Source organism: Taudactylus pleione, unplaced genomic scaffold (assembly GCF_031769625.1).
Source record: "Taudactylus pleione unplaced genomic scaffold, aTauple2 ptg000147l, whole genome shotgun sequence".
NCBI classification, from domain to species: Eukaryota; Metazoa; Chordata; class Amphibia; order Anura; family Myobatrachidae; genus Taudactylus; species Taudactylus pleione.
In genome coordinates, this window is record NW_028284549.1 from 3,466,112 (window position 1) to 3,489,335 (window position 23,224).

The following is a 23,224-nucleotide window of genomic DNA, read 5'->3' on the forward strand; positions in this document are numbered from 1 at the left end:
AGAACGTTAAGAGGAACGATATCATATTCTAATGTCTGCATGGGAGTGATTATATGTCGCCCCCCAAAAATAGGGATGCAGTCAGTTTTCAGAAATCGTTTTGGTTTTTTTTATACCAAAAATGGAAAATAAACAGCCCCAAATCCTTTATATAATTCCCCGATTTGTCATGGATAAAATATTCCAAAAACTAAGAAGTGACAACAGGAGACATTAAATACAGCAATTCTACTATTTCAGGAGAATCAGTGAGGGGGCATATATAATGCAGGCAAAGGGTATCTTTATAGTGGGTGCAAGTGCTGCCATTGCTATAGAGCCCAGAGGCTTAGGGGACCCCAGACCCAGTCCATATAGTTGTCCACCAAGTTCCCAAAATTGCCTGCTAAGAAATTGGGCCGGGGAAATTGCCCTGGCCTGAAAAGGGGGACTTTTCAGTGGTGATCTTTGACTCTCACTCTCAGTAAAGCCCCACACTGATATGATCCATCTCTTACACTCCTGTCTCATGCTCACAGACACAGGTGAGCTAGTCAGTAAGCCCAGCGCTGCCAGAGACTAGGCTTCTCCTTGTTTACAGCCTTTGTGAAGCTGGGCGGTGGGAATTGAGCTCTGTCCCAGAAAGGTACAGTGTGCCTAAATTAATAAGATTAACGCTCAAAGTGGAATTTCCTGCATAAGGAAGTTCCCAGTCAGGTAGGAGCAGGTTGGTCCCTGCCCCTGTGGGACATAGGGGTCTATTTACTAAGCAGTGATAGGAGACAGAGTGAAAAGTGATAAGGTGCCAGCCAATCAGCTCCCAACTGTCATTTTTCAAACACAGCCTGTGAGATGACAGTTGGCAGCTGATTGGCTGGCACCTTGTCACTTTCTTATCACTTTTCACTCTTGTCTTGTAACACTGCTTAGTAAATAGACCCCATAATGTGTACTGGGAGCAATGCAATGTGGCATATTGTGAACTGGTGGCACATATTGTGAACTAGGGCATTTCTATGGGACATGGAACGAAGTAGGGCACTTCTATGTGGCATAAAATAAACTAGGGCACTACTATGAGGATTGAAATGAACTAGGGTACTATTACTGTATGGTGCATAAAATAAACTAGGGTAATATGATGAAGCAAAAAATTAACAATCACCGTGGAGAGAGGCCTCTTTCTCTCTCTCTAGTAGCTTCCGTGGGAGAGCAAAATGTTGTTATTGGGTCCCCAAAGTTCTGGCTACGCCTCTGCTGCAGGTTGCAAGTCCAAGTGTGACTCCCCTCTCTCTACATAATACTTATTATTCTGTCTGTCAAGTACAATTTCCACTAAACCAGATGCAGGAAACATTTTCCTCTTAGGGTGTCAGACGTTCAACGTTACAAGCCACCACCACCACCATTACAACATACAGTATCAAAAAACATTTACAAAAGTACATTTCATCACTGAAATGTGGTCTGGAGATGGACAGGCTTAACAATGTTATCCAACTGTGGGCAGGCCTAGCTGTGGCAGGGCGCACTCACCAGAGGCCCAGGCTTTGCTGGATATGCAGGCTGCACCAGAGTTCTCCAGTTTGGTCTAGGGCGCCAAAGAGGCCTCCTCTGTGAGGGACAGAGCTGGAGCAGCGCAGCGTGTCTAGTGTGAGAGAGACTGAGGGCCTGATTCAGAGGCGCTCGCTATTTGCGAGTGCACGCTCTGAATCAGGGCGGGGAGGAATTTTTTTTTTTTTTTTCCTGTCAGCTCACAAAGCGTGGTGCCCACCCACAGCTAGTGAGAGCGGGCAGGAGATGGTCGCGATAATCGCAACCATCGGGCTTGCGAGGAGACCCTGTGGTAGGGTCTCAGGTCTCGCAAGCCCGAGTGGACTTCTTGCTCTAATAGCAGGAAGTCCACTACTGACATCACGAGTGATGTCAGTAGGGCCGCACACAAATGGCAGGCGTTCCTTCAGGAAAGCTCTGTTTGTTCAGCCACCCCCCCCACTACAAAAAGGGGTGAGCTGTCGATCAACATAGACAGCCGCTATGGGGCTTGCGCACTGGGCCACCATCGACCCGCTTGTGAGCGCAATGCGCTTGCGAGGCGGGTCTGAATCAGGCACTGAGCGCAAATAATGTCTCATCACAAGCCTTGGACAATAGTATGACATTTATCTAATTTATTTATTACCAGTAATTTATATAGTGCACAAATATTCCGCAGCGCTTTACATAGAATATTTGGCCATTCACATCAGTCCCTGCCCCAGTTGAACTCACAATCTATGTTCCCTGTCACATGCACACACACATACACACTAGGATTAATTTTTGTTGGGAGCCAATTAACCTACCAGTATATTTTTGGAGTGTGGGAGGAAACCGGAGCACCCGGAAAAAACCCACGCAAGCACAGGGAGAATATACAAACTCCACACAGTTAGGGCCGTAGTGTGAATCGAACCCACGACCTCAGTAGCAGTAACGCTAACCATTACACCGTCTGTGCTGCCTAATATGGTTACCTTTCTTTTACTTTTTACTGGCTAAGTCAGTTGTGCCAATATAAAAAGTCCTGCAGTCACCAAGGTGACCTCATACTGTAGTAGGTACACAGCTAAATTAATTAAGTTCCACAAGGTTTCCTGGCCTCGTTGACTTAATGGCTTTTCTAGTATTGCATACTGCACATACAATGGAAATGATGTTGCTGCTGGATGTTTGGCCGGGATGTAGTTAGTAGACCGACGGACTAAATGCCGCTGGTCTATATCCTGACTGCTAAAGCCGATGGGCGACTTAACATAGGCGTAGAAATACCGACGCCTATCTTAATCCCGACACCGGAAGACAGACAGACGCCGGACAGAACGAGGTAGGTCCAGGCGTCTTAGCACTCAGTCGCGGGTTAGGTTTAGGTACTCCCGGGGGGACATAGGGTTAGGCAACCCCCGGGGAGGGTCAGGTTAGGGGAAGGGGGGGTTAGACGCCACTGGGGGGAGGTTAGGATTAGGGCGCCCTCGCACCCCCCCCCCCCCCAGGAGAGTTAGGTTTAGGTTGCAGGAAGTGGGGGTTAGGCACCACCCCAGGAGTTTTAGGGTTAGGCACCACTAAAGGAGGGCTAGGGTTGGGGTGGGAGAGTTACCAGCGCTAGTCGGCATCTTGTCCTGTCGGGCTCCTCCTGTCAGGTGTTTCATACCCATTCCGTTTGGACTATTACTATAACTAATAATCTCTTTATTACAGCGATATAATTCACTGGGCAGCACGGTTGGTGCAGTGGCTAGCATTAGTGCCACACAACACTGAGATCATGGCTAATGTCTGTGGAGTTTGTATGTTTGCGTTTCCTCTGGTTTGGTTTCCTCCCAAATGCCAAACAACCCCCACAAAGGGTATAATTGAACCCGTGTGGCTCCATGTGATAGGGAATACTGATGTGAATGACTGAAATATTCCCTGTAAAGTGCTGCGGAATATGTGTGCACTATATAAACAACTTAATAAATAGTAGATTCATTTTCAAGGTGCATATGACTAGGATTTAAGTATCTTATCAAAGTTATTCGTTATATTGTACTAGTCCTGGGTGTCCAAAGTCTTCATGTAGACGGGGATAGAACTGTAGCCAATCACATTATGAGAATTGTCCATGTGCTGCTCTTCTTATGGGAGGCAGTGACACACCCACTTATGTGGCTGCATGACAGGGCGGTATGTGATTGGCGCAGTGTCATAATGCTGGGGGAATGGGCATGGTCCTCCAGTGTAGCTATGTTCGGTTTCGATCATGCCAATGCCGGGATTTTGTGCAACTCTGGGCCTGATTCAGAGCCGGACGCTATTTGCGCTCGCTCGTTCAGAAAAAGGGACCGGCTATTTAAATTGAGCGCTCGCTCTTTGCGGTCTGTTGACGCCTCTATGTCTGAGCGAGCGAACGAAACATGCGCTCGCTATTTTGTAAAGACGCCCCCTGGCCGCTTGCATCCTACGTCATCTCCGCTATTTATTAGATTAATCGAGTACATCGAAAGGCGTCTGAACTGCTCGCAGTGCTTGTGGTTGGATTTTCCTACCGCAATCATGCGAACAGTTCAGGCTAAGAGACAACCAAGTGACGTGGTCGATGACGCTGCTTTGTTAATTATGCACACCCTTAAAACGCCCGTTTTGACCTTTTGGCATGCCTGCGTTCGGATCACCACTCCCCGTTTTCAAGCACCTTCCCCTGTTACCACCCACAAACGCCTCATCCTGTCACTCAAAATAGCAGGCACTCGCTATTTTGCGAGCGCTCGATTTCCGACCGCAATGACTGGTTGGCGCATGCGCATTACGACCCATACGCATGCGCAGATGTGCGAACATCGCTCGGAGCGAACGAGCGGCCGCTTACGAGCGGCTCTGAAGCAGGCCCTCTATTTGAAATGAAGCTCATACATCCAACATGTATAAAACAATCACTAAACAATATCTCAAGTGGAGAAAGATATTAATTAGACTATTCCACAAATAACTTTACTAAAAGCAGAGTTGCTTTGCAGAATTATGACTAGGCAGCTGTTAATGTGTTTGATTTTGTGAACTAAGACTACATCCCACTACAGTTCTAGGTGTCGGATGACTAAGTTGGGGTTTGGTAGACTCACAAAATACGTATATAATAGAATGGTTATTTTCTTATTAGATTCTAACCAACACATCATGGTGATTTGTCTCTTAGATGTCTTGAATGATAATTAATGAAAAAGTGAAATATGAACATATTAGAAAACTTAATTATTTTCCAAGGGGCAATAAACAGTAACACCAGCTCCTTCTTGGTTTTCCATTTCTCCATCAAGATACTATATTACCCTACTGCATATCCTATTGAGCGTAGAAACGGGCCAACTCTTGGTTGCTTCCTCCTACTGTCCCACCGGCAATTTTACCCAGATCATTTTGACAATTATTGAAAGAGTTTTTGCAGCATACACAGCACTTTGTATCCCACCTTCTAGGAGGTCCTCATGGCATCTCCAAATGGGTAATCCCCAAAACTATCATACTAATGGACGTACGTAGGTCATGAGTGTGTATTAGCCTTTGTGGACAGCTGTCACTCTAAAGAAATTTTAATATTAGTCTTAATTTTTTGATTTAGTGTTTAATTATATTTTGAAATTATTTTGCTGATATAAAACCTAAAGGGGTTATAAAACAGTTTAGAAAGATTTAGGTGTGGGTTCGGTTCTAGCATTTATTTGTGCAAAGCCTTGCAAGCCCTCTGCTGCAGGTTTGAGCAGTGTATCGGAACCCAGTATCAGCTGGGAAGGGGTAAAAACTAACCATATAAAAATGTGACGAAACTTACTCTTGTGAAACTGCCACCCTTCACTAGGAAACGCTCCGCTCCGTAGCAGAAGCAGAATAGCACGTTCAACTTTAGCAAGTGGAAAACAAAACAAAAAGCCCCACACAATACTTTGTTACTGGATCGTTTTTACATTGAAAAGAATAACAGGAAATCCTCTGGGGTTTAAAAACCAATTCGCACGTCAGCCCTTTTTCAAAATGAGAAGCGAGAGAAAAACAAAGTCATCGACAAAAAACAGCTCATTTTTTTTTTGTTTTTGTTTTTGTGAAGCAATCCAGCGTAGAAAGGAAAACCCGAAACAGCCAATGCTTCGTCAGATCCCTAAAAAGAGCAATTTCATGCGAAAGAGCTTTGCAGTGTTTCATCTTTTTCTTAAATATACGTCGTCTTTTTTTTGTTTGTTTCGTTTTGCTTTTTTTTTCTTTTACGTAGGAAAAAAAAAAAAAGAGAAGCTTTTCCTAACATTAAATTATGCCTACCTAAAACTGCTTTACCAAATGGTGCAATAGACACAGATACTGTGAGTAAGAAATGGAATTTTCAAGTATATGAAAAGGTTTTGGGAGAGTGAATGAAAACATGGCCACAGAGAAATATATATATACATCTAGATTAATAATACTGTATCAAACAGGTGGAAAAAAAGGGTGTTGGAAATGTCTGCCTATGCACAAAGCTAAATTTTTTGTTTTCTAAGTACGGTCTCGGCTGCTTGGAAGGCCCGCAATGCACCATTTTACAAAGCAGGGCAGGCGACCTAGTGGCTACAAGACCATCAAAATATACAGGTACTAGTCATAAAACAAGTGCTTTATGTTGGTCGCTGCTAACCTACAAAACTGCTCCCACATTATTCATTGAAGAGCTCTCTCTCTCTGCAAACTGGTTGCATCTCTCCCATCGTAATGGCACGACCAACGTTACGCTAACAAGATCTGCCTCTAATGTCGGATAGTGGTAAGTGTTTGTCTTCATTAAACAGGTTGCGGCTCGGCCTCTGGCACAGCAGAAAGCTTCAATGGGTTTGTTAGCCTATGGAGATTAGGGATTGGATGGAGCAAAGAGCTTGGCCCCTATCTGGGCCGAACACGAAGATGAGCAGCCACGGAGACTGGACATGGCGTCTATGCAAACTTTGTTCTGGTGGCTGGCAGGCACATGTTGAAATTACACCAAGTATTTAGGGCTCCATGCAAGAACTAGTCGAGAGCAGTGACAACAACTTGGGTGATGCTTTGGAAATATTGTAATAGATGAAGTTTGGTCTTCTAATCCCCATGGAATGTGATGGCTCATTAACCAGACCTATCTGCCTACCGTTCTTCCAGGATCATTACTCTCTGCCAGCAGCAGAATGGATAGAATTGAGATCGTCACGGAGGAAATAATGGATATACAATGAAATAACCTACATGTGTATAGGTTTGGCAATATGTGATATTTTCTTGTTGAGTAAAAGGGTTTGATAGGTAATGACTATGACACCTGCTTTGAGCCCGAATCCTGCCAAGAGCTCATGCGTAAATATTTTCATTAGTAATATTATTATTATTATTATTATTAAGATTAACTTCATACACTGCTAATGGTAGAACACATTCATAAGCCCTGTTTGGCCAGGGCCGCAGTGACGTCTTCCGCTAGGGTAGCAAGCTGCGGGGATTCTAACAGATTGATGCTTCCGGAAGAGGAGACATTGCTTAGACGCCGTGGCGAGGCGATGCTGGAGCGACCTGGAGACTGTGATACGATATCAGCACCGTGATCTACGCGGGCCTTGGCTTGCTCTCGGAAGTGCAGTTTCTGGCTGTCTATCTGCAGGAGAGAGAGAAAGATACCGATATGAATTGATTAGTACGCCAGCAGTTCGGTCAGCAGTGTGCGGAGATCTGCGTGTTCCTATAGAGCGCCAGTCTACAATCTTCACAAAGATTCTGTACAGCAACTTCATAGAACTGCACAGTTCATGAATCGCAGGAATCTTTGTTGTCTGAGTCTTAGATGTATCATGTACGGCTATTACAGAGCTTGTCTGCTGTGGGATATATATTTGGCATTTTAGCCTGTGCTGCTTCAGGGGAACATCTAGTGGAATCCATTACTGCAGAGCAGCAATCAAATACTCACCATTTAAGACTATAGACACTGGGGAGGGCTTGGTTGGGGGGTAGGGTGGTAGGGCTACTGCCATTAAGCCCCAAAGATAGTAACATGAAAATGATGGGGCTATTTTCCTTCAGGATTGTATCCACTATATATTACAGTGCATCTGGAAAGTATTCACTACGCTTAACTTTTTCCAAATTTTGTTATGTTACATCCTTATTCCAAAATGGAATAAATTCATTTTTGTCCTCAAAATTCTACACACAATATCCTATAATGACAATGTGTAAAAAGTTTTTTTGCGATTTTTGCAAATTTAATAATAAAAAAAAAAACTAAGAAATCACACGTACATAAGTATTCACAACTTTTGCTCAATACTTTGTTGATGCACCTTTGGCAGCAATTACAGCCTCAAGTCTTTTTGAATATGATGCCACAAGCTTGGCACACCTAGCTTTGGGCAGTTTCGCCCATTCCTCTTTGCAGCACCTCTCAAGCTCCATCAGGCTGGACGGGAAGCGTCGGTGCACAGCCATTTTCAGATCTCTCCAGAGATGTTCAATCGGATTCAAGTCTGGGCTCTGGCTGGGCCACTCAAGGACTTTCACAGAGTTATCCTGAAGCCACTCCTTTGATATCTTGGCTGTGTGCTTAAGGTCGTTGTCCTGCTGAAAGATGAACCGTCGCCCCAGTCTGAGGTGAAGAGCGCTCTGGAGCAGGTTTTCATCCAGGATGTCTCTGTACATTGCTGCATTCATCTTTCCCTCTATCCTGACTAGTCTCCCAGTTCGTGCCGCTAAAAACATCCCCATAGCATGATGCTGCCACCACCATGCTTCATGGTAGGGATGGTATTGGCCTGGTGATGAGCGGTGCTTGGTTTCCTCCAAACATAACGCCTAGGATTCACGCTAAAGAGTTCAATCTTTGTCTCAACAATGGTCTGAGAGTCCTTCAGGTGCAGTCTGGCAAACTCCAGGCAGGCTGCCATGTGCTTTTTACTAAGGAGTGTCTTCTGTCTGGCCACTCTACCATACAGACCTGATTGGTGGATTGCTGCAGAGATGGTTGTCCTTCTGGAAGGTTCTCCTATTTCCACAGAGGAATGCTGTAGCTCTGACAGAGTGACCATCGGGTTCTTGGTCACCTCCCTGACTAGGGCACTTCTCCCCCAATCGCTCAGTTTAGACGGCCGGTCAACTCTATAAAGAGTCTTGATGGTTCCGAACTTCTTCCTTTTACGGATGATGGAGGCCACTGTGCTCATTGGGACCTTCAAAGCAGTAAATATTTTTCTGTACCCTTCCCCAGATTTGTGCCTCGAGACAATCCTATATCAGAGGTCTACAGACAATTCCTTGGACTTCATGCTTGGTTTGTGCCCTGACATGCACTGTCAAGTGTGGGACCTTATATAGACAGGTGTATGCCTTTCAAAATCATGTCCAATCAACTTAATTTACCACAGGTCGACTCCAATTAAGCTGTAGGAACATCTCAAGGATGATCAGTGGAAACAGGATGCACCTGAGCTCAATTTTGAGCTTCATGGCAAAGGCTGTGAATACTTATGTATATGTGATTTCTTAGTGTTTTTTTTTTTTTTTTTATTAAATTTGCAAAAATCTCAAAAAACTTTTTACACGTTGTCATTATGGGGTATTGTGTGTAGAATTTTGAGGACAAAAATTACTTAATTCCATTTTGGAATAAGGCTGTAACATAACAAAATGTGGAAAAAGTTAAGCGTAGTGAATACTTTCCGGATGCACTGTATATAGTACATTTCACTGCAGGAGTTAGGCAAAGTGGGTATAACTATGAGAATACTGAAGGATATACTGAGTCATCATGGCTAACTATCTCCACAGTTCTGTACACGATAGGGTATTTTACACGTGGACCACAGGCAACTAATTTCCACTTGATGCTGTGGGAAAAAGCTGGCATATCTGCCTTAAATGGACATTAGAAAAGCAAAGCCAGGTTTTGCGTGATATATACAAATACGAGTCTGAAGACTGGATAAAGTCCAGTATGGGATTAACAACAGGGTGGCGTCGGTCGCCAAGGAGCCCCCATCACCAGCGTGGGGGACACTGGAACAATGTGAACTGGGGGCACAGCTGTGTGTAAAACACGTGTGGTCGCTGGGAGTATTTGCACATACGTTTTATTGAAACTTTTTCAATAACATTTTGACAATTTTATTGGTAGGCCCCCCCACAAGTTACACTGGGGCTCCCCACAAACCCTATGCATAAGATTGCATGGGGGCAGCATCTGCCCGATCAATAGTCATCCAGCATCACAACAATAGGGGAATTTATGGCCAGAGCTGCAAGGTGGTCTATGGGTTCTTGAGGCCCAGAATGAAATTAAATACCTGGAACTTCTACAATTCTATCAGTGGGTTATTGGTTGTAGTGTGAAGCCCATCATTTCAGATTATATCCTGTGAACAGTATGACCAGGGCCGAAACTAGGATTTTTGTCACCAGGGGCAAAAATATGAGATATGGTAAGAACTTACCCTTGTTATCTCTATTTCTACGAAGTCCATAGGGTTCCACAGGATACCTTGGGGTATAGGTGTGACGTCAGTCGCAGGGCACCAAAGAGTTAAGCTTTCAGCCTCCCAGGATGCACTAGGTCTACCTCCTATACCCCGCCCCCAGGCCAAGGCACCTCAGTTAGTTACCAAGCCATAGGCCGGAGGAGGAGAAGGAAGAGAGAGAACAAAGATCTGGACACATACAAGAATCACATTCTCACCAGAGGGAGACGGAAAACCGGTGACCAGAGCAAAGCCCATCTGCAGCACAGGTGCGACAGGGCGGGAGTCCTGTGGAACCCTATGGACTTCGTAGAAATAGAGATAACAAGGGTAAGTTCTTACCATATCTCATATTTTCTACTTCAGGGTCCATAGGGTATCCACAGGATACCTTGGGGATGTCCCAAAGCAGTATCCTTTAAGGGTGGGGACGCTCCTGTGCAGAAAGGAGAATCCGCCGCCCGAAGGAAGCATCCTGAGAGGCGAAGGTGTCAAACCTGTAATACCTCACGAAGGTATGGACAGAAGACCACGTAGCAGCCTTGCAGATCTGAACTGCCGAGGCACCACGTCAAGCTGCCCACGAAGGACCCACAGACCTAGTGGAATGAGCCTTCAGAGAAGGAGGGACCGGTAGGCCTTCATGAAGATAAGCTTCAGAAATAGCCATACGGATCCAGGCTGCCAAAGTTTGCTTTGAAGCAGGCCAACCCTTTTTACAGAAGCCATAGAGGACAACAAAGCGTCCGACTTCCTAAACAAAGAAGTGCGGTCCACATAAGTCCTTAAGGCCCGCACAACATCCAAAGAGGCCTCACCCACGGAAAGACCCGGTGAGTTAAAGGCCGGAACAACTATTTCCTCGTTAACCTGAAACTGGGAAACAACTTTGGGGAGAAACTCGGGCCGAGTGCGGAGCACTGCCCTGTTCCCATGAAAAAAACCAAGAAAGGGGGTCTACAAGAAAGAGCCCCTAACTCAGAAACACGTCTGGCTGAAGCAACGGCCAGAAGGAAAACAGTCTTAGCTGTTAGCCATTTAATATCCACTGAGCCCAGTGGTTTAAACGGCGGTCCTTGGAGAGTCCTCAGGACCACAGCCAAATCCCAAGGCGCCACAGGTGGAACAAAGGGCGGCTGAATACGGAGAACACCTTGCATAAAGGTGCGCACATCCGGGATTGTAGCAATCCTACGGTGAAACCAGACAGATAGGGCCGAAACCTGTACCTTCAAAGAAGCAAGGCGAAGCCCATGATCTAGTCCCGCTTGCAGGAAGGCGAGAATCCGAGACAGACGAAACTCCCGCGGTGCATAACCTCTCGGTCGACACCACTGGAAGAACGTATGCCACACGCGATGGTATATCCTCGCGGAAGACGGTTTCCGAGCTCGTAACATGGTACACAGCATAGAGCTGGCAAACCCCCAGGACCTCAGCATGGCCGTCTCAACAGCCACGCCGCCAAAGACAGCCGAGTCAGGTCCGGGTGAAGACAAGGACCCTGAGACAGAAGGTCCGGTCGTAGCGGCAACCGCAGAGGACTGTCCACGGACAGACCCTGAAGGTCTGAGAACCAGTGCCGTCTGGGCCACGCGGGAGCTATCAACAGGAGCGTCCCTCCTTCCTGTTTGAATTTCCGGATTACCCGTGGAAGAAGGGAGACCGGAGGGAACAGGTATGCGAACCTGAACGTCCACCGGACGGACAGAGCATCCACCAGAGACGCCCCTTCGTCTCTTGTGCGAGACCCGTACACCGGCAACTTGTTGTTGTGCCGGGACGCCATGAGGTCGATTTCTGGAAGACCCCACCTGTCCACCAGTAGTTGAAAAACGTCCGGGTGCAGGGACCATTCCCCTGGATGAACGTCCTGGCGACTTAGAAAGTCCGCCTCCCAATTTAGCACTCCCGGGATGAAGACCGCTGATATGGCCGGAAGATTGCGCTCCGCCCAAACCAGGATCCGAGAGACCTCTACGAGAGCCGCCCGACTGCGAGTTCCTCCTTGCCTGTTTATGTAGGCCACGGTGGTAGCATTGTCCGACTGGACCTGCACCGGGTGACCCCGGAGAAACCGCTCTGCCTGCAGGAGAGCATTGAAGACCGCACGGAGTTCCAAGATATTTATTGGAAGCTCCGCTTCTGTCGGCGTCCACCTGCCCTGGAACAAGTGTGGACCCGAAACTGCTCCCCAGCCCCGAAGACTGGCGTCCGTTGTCAACAGGACCCAATTTGTAACCCAGAACGGACGTCCCTTGTTGAGGTGGGTCGTCTTTAACCACCACGCAAGGGACAGGCGAACCTCCGGGGTGAGCACAATCGTCTGGAACTTCAGAGACTGAGGCAGCCCGTTCCACTTGGACAGGATCAGGTGCTGTAGAGGTCTGGAGTGAAACTGGGCGTATTCCACCATGTCGAACACCGACACCATGGAGCCCAGTAACCTCATCGCCGAGTGTAAGGACACCCGGCGGCTGTGCAGACAACTGCGCACCCTTGACTGTAAAGCAGAGATCTTGTCCTCCGTCACGAAGATCCTTTGCTGTCCCGAGTCCAATAAGGCTCCAAGATGCAGAATCCTCCGAGACGGGATTAGAGTGGACTTCTGCCAGTTAATTAGCCAGCCGTGCCGTTGCAGCAGTGCAATGGTCAGGTCCAAGTGGTGTAACAGGAGCTCTGGAGATCCTGCCACCAATAACAGGTCGTCCAAGTACGGCAACATGCGGACTCCTTGCAGCCGCAGAGAAGCCGCCATGACCGCCATAGCGTCCTGTATGTCCAATGACACCATGTAGTCCCCAGGTTCCAGCGCCAGAATGATGGACCGTAGGGTCTCCATCCGAAACTTCGGGACCCGCAAAGACTTGTTGAGTGCTTTGAGGTTGAGAATCGGACGATATGACCCATTGGGTTTCTGTACCAAAAATAGATTTGAATAGAAACCCTGGCCCCTCTGGGAGAATGGAACAGGCACTATAACTCCAGCCTGGAGCATAGTGTGCAATACCTTCCGCAGCTCCGTAGCCTTGTTCCGGTCTGATGGTAGACCCGTGGTGAAGAATCGAGCCGGGGGTCTGTGCCGGAAGGAGAGGGCGTACCCGTGAGAGACCACCTCCAGAACCCAAGTGTCTGTCGTAGTGAACGACCAACACCGGGAGAACTGCAGCAGGCGGCCTCCCACCCTGGGATCCCCCAAGGGGAGACCCGGACCGTCAGGCCGCAGGCTTGTCATCTGGCATGGGGGCCGGACGTCTGGTACTCCATGCCTGTTTCCGGGGCTTGCTCGATTTCTTAGGGCCAGCCTGTCGAGGAAACGACTGTGGTTTGGGCCTGCCCTGGGCCCTAGATGACCGAAAGGACGATGGTCCAGAACCAGAAGGAGCAGCGGCCGACGGGAGACAAGCAGATTTGGCTGCCGCCAGCGTGGCCACAATCTTATCCAGATCCGGACCGAAGAGAACTTCTCCGGTAAACGGCAACGCTTCCAGACCTTTCTTGGATCTGCGTCCGCCTTCCAGGATCGCAGCCACAAGGTGCGACGAGCAGCTACCGCTGCTGAAGAAATTCTAGACACCAGAGTACTAATGTCTAGAGCCGCCTCGTTGATGTAGGTGGCCGAATCACGGAGATTGCCAATCAACTCCGCTTGTTCGGCCGGACAGTCGGATTCAAAAGAAGCCTCTAATGAATCCGCCCAGCGCTCCATCGCTCTGGCAACCCAGCAAATGGCCATAGCCGGCCGTGCTGCCCCCCCTGCAAGGGAATAAGCGGACTTCAGGCAGATTTCTACCTTGCGGTCCGTAGCATCCTTAAGGGAGGACATGGATGGCATCGGCAATGTGGCACTACGGACAAGACGGGTCACGTGAGAATCCACCTGTGGAGGGGATTCACACTTAGCAAAATAATTATCCGCGAACGGATAAGCCACCGCCAGGCGTCTCTGCGGCTGGTATCTTTTGCCAGGTTGTTTCCACGCCTCCTCTAAATGGTCCACCAACTGACCCGAAAGAGGAAAGACTGTGGCATCGCCCTTCACATCTTTGAAAAAGGCATACTTAGATTTAGCCGCTGGGGGAACTTCGTCCTCAATCACCAAGGCTGTGCGGACCGCCCGAATAAGTCCAGGAATATATACTTTGGACTTAGCATCAGCGTCCTTAGTATGGAAAGGTTCCTGATCGTAAGGATCCAGAATCTCCCCATCATCAGACGTCCCTTCGTCATCCTCATAAGGAGCGGACAGAGACGCCACCGGCCTTTTATGAGGCCGCATCACAGACTCCCCTTGCAATACATCCGACAAGTGCTGTAAAGAACTCGTCAGGGAGTTAACCCACGCTGGCTCCTGAGAACCCGGGAGCGGGGAAATAGGGAGACTGTGGGGTACCACCAATTGTCGTGGGAACCCCTGCATGGGTGACGACACCACAGACTGCTGGGACAAACCCATCGGAGTAAACGCGGGCTGCGGAGCTAACTGGCCCACTAAAGCTGTTAACGCCTGAGCGAAACAAGCCCAGGGCGGCTCCTGTACCGGTGCTGTAACTGTAATAGGCCGCGCCATGGACAACACTGCCGGCAAAGGCCCTCCGCGCTACCCTCCCCCTCCGCTAACGGTACTTTGCACGTGGTACACTGTAGCCGGAGGGGAAAATCACTTTCAGACATGATGGCACCACGTATGTGACCTCTCTCACCAATTAAGTATTAAATAGGCGAGAGACCACCCTGCAGCAACGCACCGCAAGGGCTTTAGCAGAAAGAACAGGGACAGTAATAAAGCTGACAGTTTAGTGAAGAATAGTTACAGGCAGCGCTAGCACAGTCACATACAATGCAGAGAAATAACAATTCCTGCACTAACAGCGCTGATCACTCAACTACACAGACACAGGGCCTGGTAGGACACAGCGCTGCATACACAGACCTGAGCCACAGCGGAGGAGAGGTATGCGGGGGGACCCAGACCACGATGCTTCCTTCCAGACTTCCAGCAGCGTTCACCATGCGTTGCAGAGAAGATGGCCGCCGAGGAGCAGAGAGAAGCTGGCCTGGGGGAGGAGCGCTGACACAGGACCAGTCAGCACAGTGCAGAGAGGGCTGTGTGCAGCGGGGGAGGCGCCGGCTGTGAGACAGGGAAGGCGCGCTCCCCTGGCATGCATTTAACCCCTGGGACGCCGCAGCGCTACCGCTCTGCTGCGGTCCGCTGTCCCAGGGGATAGTGGAAGCGCAGGTTGGTCGCCTGGCTCCACGCTGCAGCCAGTCCCCAGGGAGCCCCCTGCCTGGGGACTTAGGACCATGTGATCAGCGGGGACCCACCGCGGGACCCCGCTGCTTACCTCTGTCCCCCTTGAATCCGGCCATGGTCCGGAGCATCTGGGGTCACCGCTAGCTGTGACCCCAGACGCCCACCAGCATCCCCGGATCAGTACCGGCGTTCTGGTACCGGCGGGGTGTAGGGAAGACAGCATGGACGTCAGGACTGACTGTCCATGCTGTTCATCCAGTTGTGCAGCCACAGCTGCATGAAGAATAAGCTTCAGGGGCTCTTCTAGCCCCCACTCCAACAGGTGCACCCGACTCCGGCCGGGCACCAAACTAAACTGAGGTGCCTTGGCCTGGGGGCGGGGTATAGGAGGGAGACCTAGTGCATCCTGGGAGGCTGAAAGCTTAACTCTTTGGTGCCCTGCGACTGACGTCACACCTATACCCCAAGGTATCCTGTGGATACCCTATGGACCCTGAAGTAGAAACAGTAATTTTGCGCCACCCCTGGTAATTCCCCCTGCAGCAGTGCCCCTATAGTAATGCCCCTGTAGTAGTGCCCATGTAGTAGTGCCCATATGATAATGCCCCCATAGCAATACCCATGTAGTAGTGCCCATATTGTAATGCCCCCATAGTAATGCCCATATGTTACTACCCCCATAGTAATGCCCCTATAGTGCCCACCATACAGTAATGCCCCTGTAGTGCCCATGCTCCCATATTAATGCCCTTGTGGTAATGCCTCAGTAGTGCCCATGCTTTCATAGTAATGCCCCTGTAGTGCCCATGCTCTCATAGTAATGCCTCTGTAGTGCCCATGCCCCCATAGTAATATCCCTGTAGTGCCCATACAGTAATGCCCCTGTAGTGCTCATGCCCCCTGTGGTAATGCCTCTGTAGTGCCCATGCCCCAATAGTAATGCCCCTGTAGTGCTCATGCACCATTAGTAATGCCCCTTATTGCCCATTCCCCCAATAGTAATGCCCCTGTGGTAATGCCCATGCCCCCATAATAATGCCCCTGTAGTGCAGCTGATAAAAAAAAAATACTTACCTTGAACCCTGCTCCTGCATCCAGCGTCGCGTCCGGTCCGCCGGCTGCTTCTCGGAACTATGGGGGAGACGTCATTACGTCTCTCCCATAGTGCCCGTGGGGAGAGCCGGAAGCTGCAGTTCGGGAGAGAACTCCAGCCTCCAGCTCCACCGCGTCGCTGCAGAGAAGGAGCCGGTCGCCCGCTGGTAATAAATATTACCAGCGGACGTCCGGCTTGGAGCCTCTCTGCAGCGCCGGGCTGGAGGTCACTGGCATCGTGTGCAGCGGCGCACCCGATGCACGTGCACCTCCAGCCCCCCACCCTAGTTGCGGCCCTGGTATGACCAATCCGCAGGAATACTGACATGCAGAGAGCCAATGGCAAAGTGAATTTCCCTTTAGACATTTCCAGGACAATCTACTTCGCTTTGAGGTTTTATCCGGTTAAAAATGAGAGGGGATTTTTCTCCAGAACATTTGGAATTTGGCCACGTAAAACTAAAGACTGTGGAGCTGATTCAGACCCGTTCGCTAGGATGCGATCGCTCGTAGCTGGCCGATATTTGCAATAAACACATGCGTATGCATCGCAATGCACGTGCGTGCGAACGCTCGGGAAGCGATCACGCGCTGCGCATAGACAGCCCAGCAGAGTGAGTGACGGGTTCCGGACTATAGACAGACAGTAATTAGTTAGACAATGTCTAGATAGACTCCAGATGTTAGACAGTTAATAGTTAGACAAGGATAAAAGTTCGACACAGACAAAAGTCAGACACACTAAAGTTAGACATGTAAAAAGTTCGACAGGTACAAAAGATCGACAGGGTCAAAAGTTCGAGTGAGGGGCCCATGTTACTCAGGTGTACGCAGGGCTGCGAGGTATTACGGATATGAGATAGCGGTAGTGGCCGTCTCTATGTTGGTTGTGCGATTGCATACATTAGCATATTTTCGCAACAGACCTGCGTGCGTGATCGCAGCAGCAATAGTACTTTGCCTCTTGTGGTGCGCCTGTCCGTATGTGTACGCTTGGTTTGCTACTAACCACCGTTATCAGTGTGGTCTCACACCTATTCTATCATAGGTTCAACAGATACGCCTGGAAACAGGTGCATCTACGCTTATACCGGGCCTTCCTAGCCCACCGTTAGAACCCGGTTCCGCCTCATCGGTCATAGGTGTAGATGCCATTGAAATGCGTACGACTCCGCACTGAACACTTGTGTACGCTCAGTCTTGACGCATGCGCTGTGCGAAAGCACCTTAGTATCAGTATCAGCCACTTAAATAGCAAACGGCACCAATGGCCAGAGCAAAATATAAATATTTTTGATAACCGACAAGCCAGTTACCATAGCATTGGAAGAGCAGTGGCCGGTTGTGATCAGTAGGGGGCACACTCTTGTGTTTGTCTGTGGTAACTGACAAGCCAGTTACCACAGCATTGGAAGAGCAGTGGCCGGTTGTGATCAGTAGGGGGCACACTCTTGTGTTTGTCTGTGGTAACTGACAAGCCAGTTACCACAGCATTGGAAGAGCAGTGGCCGGTTGTGATCAGTAGGGGGCACACTCTTGTGTTTGTCTGTGGTAACTGACAAGCCAGTTACCACAGCATTGGAAGAGCAGTGGCCGGTTGTGATCAGTAGGGGGCACACTCTTGTGTTTGGCCCCCAAATCCACTAAAATTAAGCTTCTTAGAAATGGGCATCCCAATGTTTGTGTATTTTGATTGGTTTAGTAACCTAATGTCATTGGCCACTCCTAAATTATGGTAGCCAGTCCTGACGGGCTATGCCAGGTGCTGCTGAGCAGGAAGCCTGTGCTTTTGTAAGGACATATCTTCTACAAAGGGACCACAGAAATGTGTTTCCCTAGCGACCACAGCGCCAGACAGGCGATGAAAGGCCCCGCTGGCTGTAATCAGTAGAGGGGTGCCACGAGGCTATCCTATTTAACTCCTTACCTTGATATGGCCACCTCCAGGGATATGGTGGGCATTGTCTAGAGAACCAATCTTTGCCTGAGCTTTCTCCTTGAAGTCCAGTTTAACCCTTTCAATCCTCACGTGTCCTCCACCTGCCCAAAAATAAAATGTTGAAACCCAGATGACTAGACCCGCATTAAATGACTCAATATGATTTACATGCCACAGAAAAGTTTTGAAATGAAAACTCTTGTCCCAGTTGTAGTGGGCCTGAGGTATAATGTGTGTACATGCACACGCACACACGCACGCATGCACACGTCACACTTGCTAACTTTATAGTGTTCCCCTCTCCTGGGAGAGAGACGCAGTTGAGCATTGTGTGTGTGTGGGGGGGAGTGATTGACATTAGGCCCCACCCTCTCCCTTCATAATAACACAAATCGCGGGTCAGTGATGAGGGGGCAGGCCCGAGATCACACGGTCCAATGAGAATAGCCCCATGTCCAATCATCTCGCCCATACCACTAGAAATTATTTTTGTACAAAGTCAAATCATCTTTCTCAAAATGAAACCGTATATACTCAGCGGTGGCTCGTGAGTTTAAGAGATATGTCTACCTGGCCTGTGGCGAATGTTCTTCAGAGATCCGCACTTGGATGTGATGTGACTAAGGTCGATCTTCTTACTTACAATCTGCACCTGTAGAGGAGAACGCGGAAATGACGTTAGATCTAGAAGAAAGCAATTCTAACCCCAGGACAGGAAAAAGCAAAAAGTTGCTGGAGAAGCTGAAACGATAGTGATTAACGAAGATACAGCTATAGAGAAAATACATGTCAGTGGTGCAGGCAAGCCAAAGAACACTTCCCCGGGTAGTTAGAGGATGTGAATAGAAAGGTTAACACACAAGAGGTGATTTTGAGGTGCATTGGTGGTGAAATTGACAATCAGGTATTTACTAAAGGCAAAACCGACTCGAAATCCCCAGAACTTCAAATAGACCATCTGTACTTCCCCACCGCCATCAGTAGAAAAAGCTTATTTACTAACAGTCCATTTGAAAATAGAACAAAAATAGACCAAAAATCACCATTTTCAATAGAACAATCAGAAACAGTTATATTTGATTTTAAATCATGTAGAATTGTCTGAAAACTCACTATCATGGAAAATACATGGGAGAGAAGCATATGGGGAAATCTGGCTGTATAAATAAGGCATTTAAAGGCATAACAATGACTTATTAAAAATTGTGGATATACAATTTTGTGTCTATTTTTGGTCGATTTTGGGTTCTATTGAGGGTGAATAGAACACATTTAGAATTTTGAACAGAAATGCACCATCGAAAGGAACATGGAACCCAAAACCGACTGTTTGGAGTATTTTTACTTAATTGACAGTTTTTAGAAGTGGAGATGTTGCCCATAGCAATCAGTCAGATTCTGTCTATTATCTTCTAGGTGCTAGTTAAATGTTAAGTAGAATCTGATAGGTTGCTATGGGCAACATTTCTATTTCTAAAAACTCTCATTTTAGTAAATCTACCCCTTAGTAAATTATCTATTTTGAATAGAAACACTGTGGTCGATTTTGTGGGGATGTTATTTTGGTCGATTTTAAATGGAACCAAAATCGACTTTTAATAAATATTCCCCCAAGGTCACGAGTCATTCGACCTTGAGCAATGTTTTCCCATTTTGAAGACACTAGTGAAATTTAGATATGGATCATAGGGACCGATTTTGCGACCGATTCTGCAGCACCTGTTTCATGTTATGGGAGGTAGTTTGATAAGCCGACGGTCTAAATGCCGACCGCCGGCTTCCAGACTTTCTAATCCCGCCGTGGTAGTAATGACAGGCACCGAAAACTCGACGCCTGTCATTAACCAGACGCCAGAAGACCGGCGCCCGGCATACTGTAAGCCGGGCGCCGGCAGCCACGGGAGGGGAGGGTTAGGTTTAGGGCTCCCGGAGGGACTTAGGGTTAGGCACCCCCCCTGGAGGGTTCGGTTTAGGTTAGGGGAAGGGGGGGTTAGGGTTAGGCACACCCGGGGGAAGGTTAGGGTTAGGCACCCCCCCGGGGGACTTAGGTTTAGGCTGCCGGGAAGTGGGGCTTAAGTTTAGGCACTTCGAGGGGGGATTATGGTTAGGCACTTGGGAGGGAGGTTAGGGTTAGGCACCCCTAAGCGAGGGTTAGGGGGCAGAATTAGGTTAGCGATACCTTAGGGACAATCAGGATTTTCACCCTTGCTGGGCTACCGCTGTCGGGATTTGAACCGCCGGCCATGCGTCGGGTGGTAATACCTACTATACGCTCTTGTTATATCCATATAACAGAGGGGTTCTTCTGTCCACCCCTCATATATCCATATTTCTGTTTATTTTTAATTGCTTCTTTCTCACCTACTACCAGGGGCACCAAGAAGAAAGGGAACGGGTACTCATTGAGTGCATGGGGGTCGTCACCATGCCTTCTCCAACTAATACCCCCCCCCCTATAGGGGAGTAGAAAGTAAGAGGGCCTAGCCACCTCCTCTCCAGTGAGCACACCCCCTCTCAGCAACCGTGCCGGCTTGTAGTCTCGGCGGCTCTGCCCACTTCCCCCCATAGCAAATCTATCAGGGCTGATCTCTGTGTTCTTAATGTCTCTGCTGCTCTTCTACTCATTCTCAGTTTCCACTGGGGAAAAATGGGCAATAACTGTGTGTGGAAAACTCTTTGGCTAGTAATAGTCTCTGCCCAGTGCTTGGTCTCAAACTTTGCATCACCAGACAAGCTGCCCAAGGCGCCAGTTGAAGCTTTGGAAACTCACCAGGAGCGGGATTCGGCTTGAAAAGACAGACAAAAGGGACAGAACAGGTACTGGAAAGGTGTGGCAGGAGAGGGAAGAACCTGTGGGGGTCGTGAGTAAGGAGCACCAAGGAAGAAGCTGAGGAGATCCCATGGGAAAGTGCGCCACTTACTTGACCTCCCCCAGCATTATGAGTGATGTTATCCTTGGAGCCACAACGAGGCTGAACAGCACTATAATCATTCTTCTCATTTAAGATCTTAACCTAAAAGGAACATGAGGCAGAGTAAGCGTGCCCAATGAGAGGTGAGCGCCAAAATCCGCAGTACGACCTCGGAGCGGACCGGAGACGCGCTGCTTAATGTAATCAGCATTCTATGCCATAGAGCACTGCTTTCTATCATCAACATTCTATACCATAGAGCACTGCTTTCTATCATCAACATTCTATGCCATAGAGCACTGCTTTCTATCATCAACAATCTATGCCATAGAGCACTGCTTTCTATCATCAACATTCGATACCATAGAGCACTGCTTTCTATCATCAACATTCTATGCCATAGAGCACTGCTTTCTATCATCACCATTCTATGCCATAGAACACTGCTTTCTACCATCAACATTCTATGCCATAGAGCACTGCTTTCTACCATCAACATTCTATACCATAGAGCACTGCTTTCTATCATCAACATTCTATACCATAGAGCACTGCTTTCTATCATCAACATTCTATGCCATAGAGCACTGCTTTCTATCATCAACATTCTATACCATAGAGCACTGCTTTCTATCATCAACAATCTATGCCATAGAACACTGCTTTCTATCATCAACATTTTATGCCATAGAGCACTGCTTTCTATCATCAACAATCTATGCCATAGAGCACTGCTTTCTATCATCAACAATCTATGCCATAGAGCACTGCTTTCTATCATCAACATTCTATACCATAGAGCACTGCTTTCTATCATCAACATTCTATGCCATAGAGCACTGCTTTCTATCATCAACATTCTATACCATAGAGCACTGCTTTCTATCATCAACAATCTATGCCATAGAGCACTGCTTTCTATCAGCAACATTCTATGCCATAGAGCACTGCTTTCTATCATCAACAATCTATGCCATAGGGCACTGCTTTCTATCATCAACATTCTATACCATAGAGCGCTGCTTTCTATCATCAACATTCTATGCCATAGAGCACTGCTTTCTATCATCACCATTCTATGCCATAGAACACTGCTTTCTACCATCAACATTCTATGCCATAGAGCACTGCTTTCTACCATCAACATTCTATACCATAGAGCACTGCTTTCTATCATCAACATTCTATACCATAGAGCACTGCCTTCTATCATCAACATTCTATGCCATAGAGCACTGCTTTCTATCATCAACATTCTATACCATAGAGCACTGCTTTCTATCATCAACAATCTATGCCATAGAACACTGCTTTCTATCATCAACATTCTATGCCATAGAGCACTGCTTTCTATCATCAACAATCTATGCCATAGAGCACTGCTTTCTATCATCAACATTCTATACCATAGAGCACTGCTTTCTATCATCAACATTCTATACCATAGAGCACTGCTTTCTATCATCAACATTCTATGCCATAGAGCACTGCTTTCTATCATCAACATTCTATACCATAGAGCACTGCTTTCTATCATCAACATTCTATACCATAGAGCACTGCTTTCTATCATCAACATTCTATGCCATAGAGCACTGCTTTCTATCATCAACAATCTATGCCATAGAGCACTGCTTTCTATCATCAACATTCTATACCATAGAGCACTGCTTTCTATCATCAACATTCTATGCCATAGAGCACTGCTTTCTATCATCAACAATCTATGCCATAGAGCACTGCTTTCTATCATCAACATTCTATACCATAGAACACTACTTTCTATCATCAACATTCTATGCCATAGAGCACTGCTTTCTATCATCACCATTCTATGCCATAGAACACTGCTTTCTATCATCAACATTCTATGCCATAGAGCACTGCTTTCTACCATCAACATTCTATACCATAGAGCACTGCTTTCTATCATCAACATTCTATGCCATAGAGCACTGCTTTCTATCATCAACATTCTATGCCATAGAGCACTGCTTTCTATCATCAACATTCTATGCCATAGAGCACTGCT

General features: G+C 47.7%; 1 protein-coding gene across 4 annotated transcripts in view; it reads right to left on the reverse strand.

The window, feature by feature from the left end:
- Nucleotides 1–2,983: 2,983 nt before the first annotated feature.
- MAP2 (microtubule associated protein 2) overlaps nucleotides 2,984–23,224 on the reverse strand; it is a 284,389-nt gene continuing 264,148 nt past the window's right edge. For all 4 annotated transcript variants that reach the window (XM_088474119.1, XM_088474118.1, XM_088474117.1 and 1 more), the window contains 4 exons: nucleotides 21,202–21,294; nucleotides 18,851–18,932; nucleotides 18,269–18,381; nucleotides 2,984–7,144 (listed from right to left, as the gene is read on the reverse strand). In XM_088474119.1, coding sequence (XP_088330245.1) covers nucleotides 6,929–7,144; nucleotides 18,269–18,381; nucleotides 18,851–18,932; nucleotides 21,202–21,294 — 504 coding nt within the window. In that variant the 3' untranslated portion in view covers nucleotides 2,984–6,928. The remainder of the gene's footprint in view (nucleotides 7,145–18,268; nucleotides 18,382–18,850; nucleotides 18,933–21,201; nucleotides 21,295–23,224) is intronic.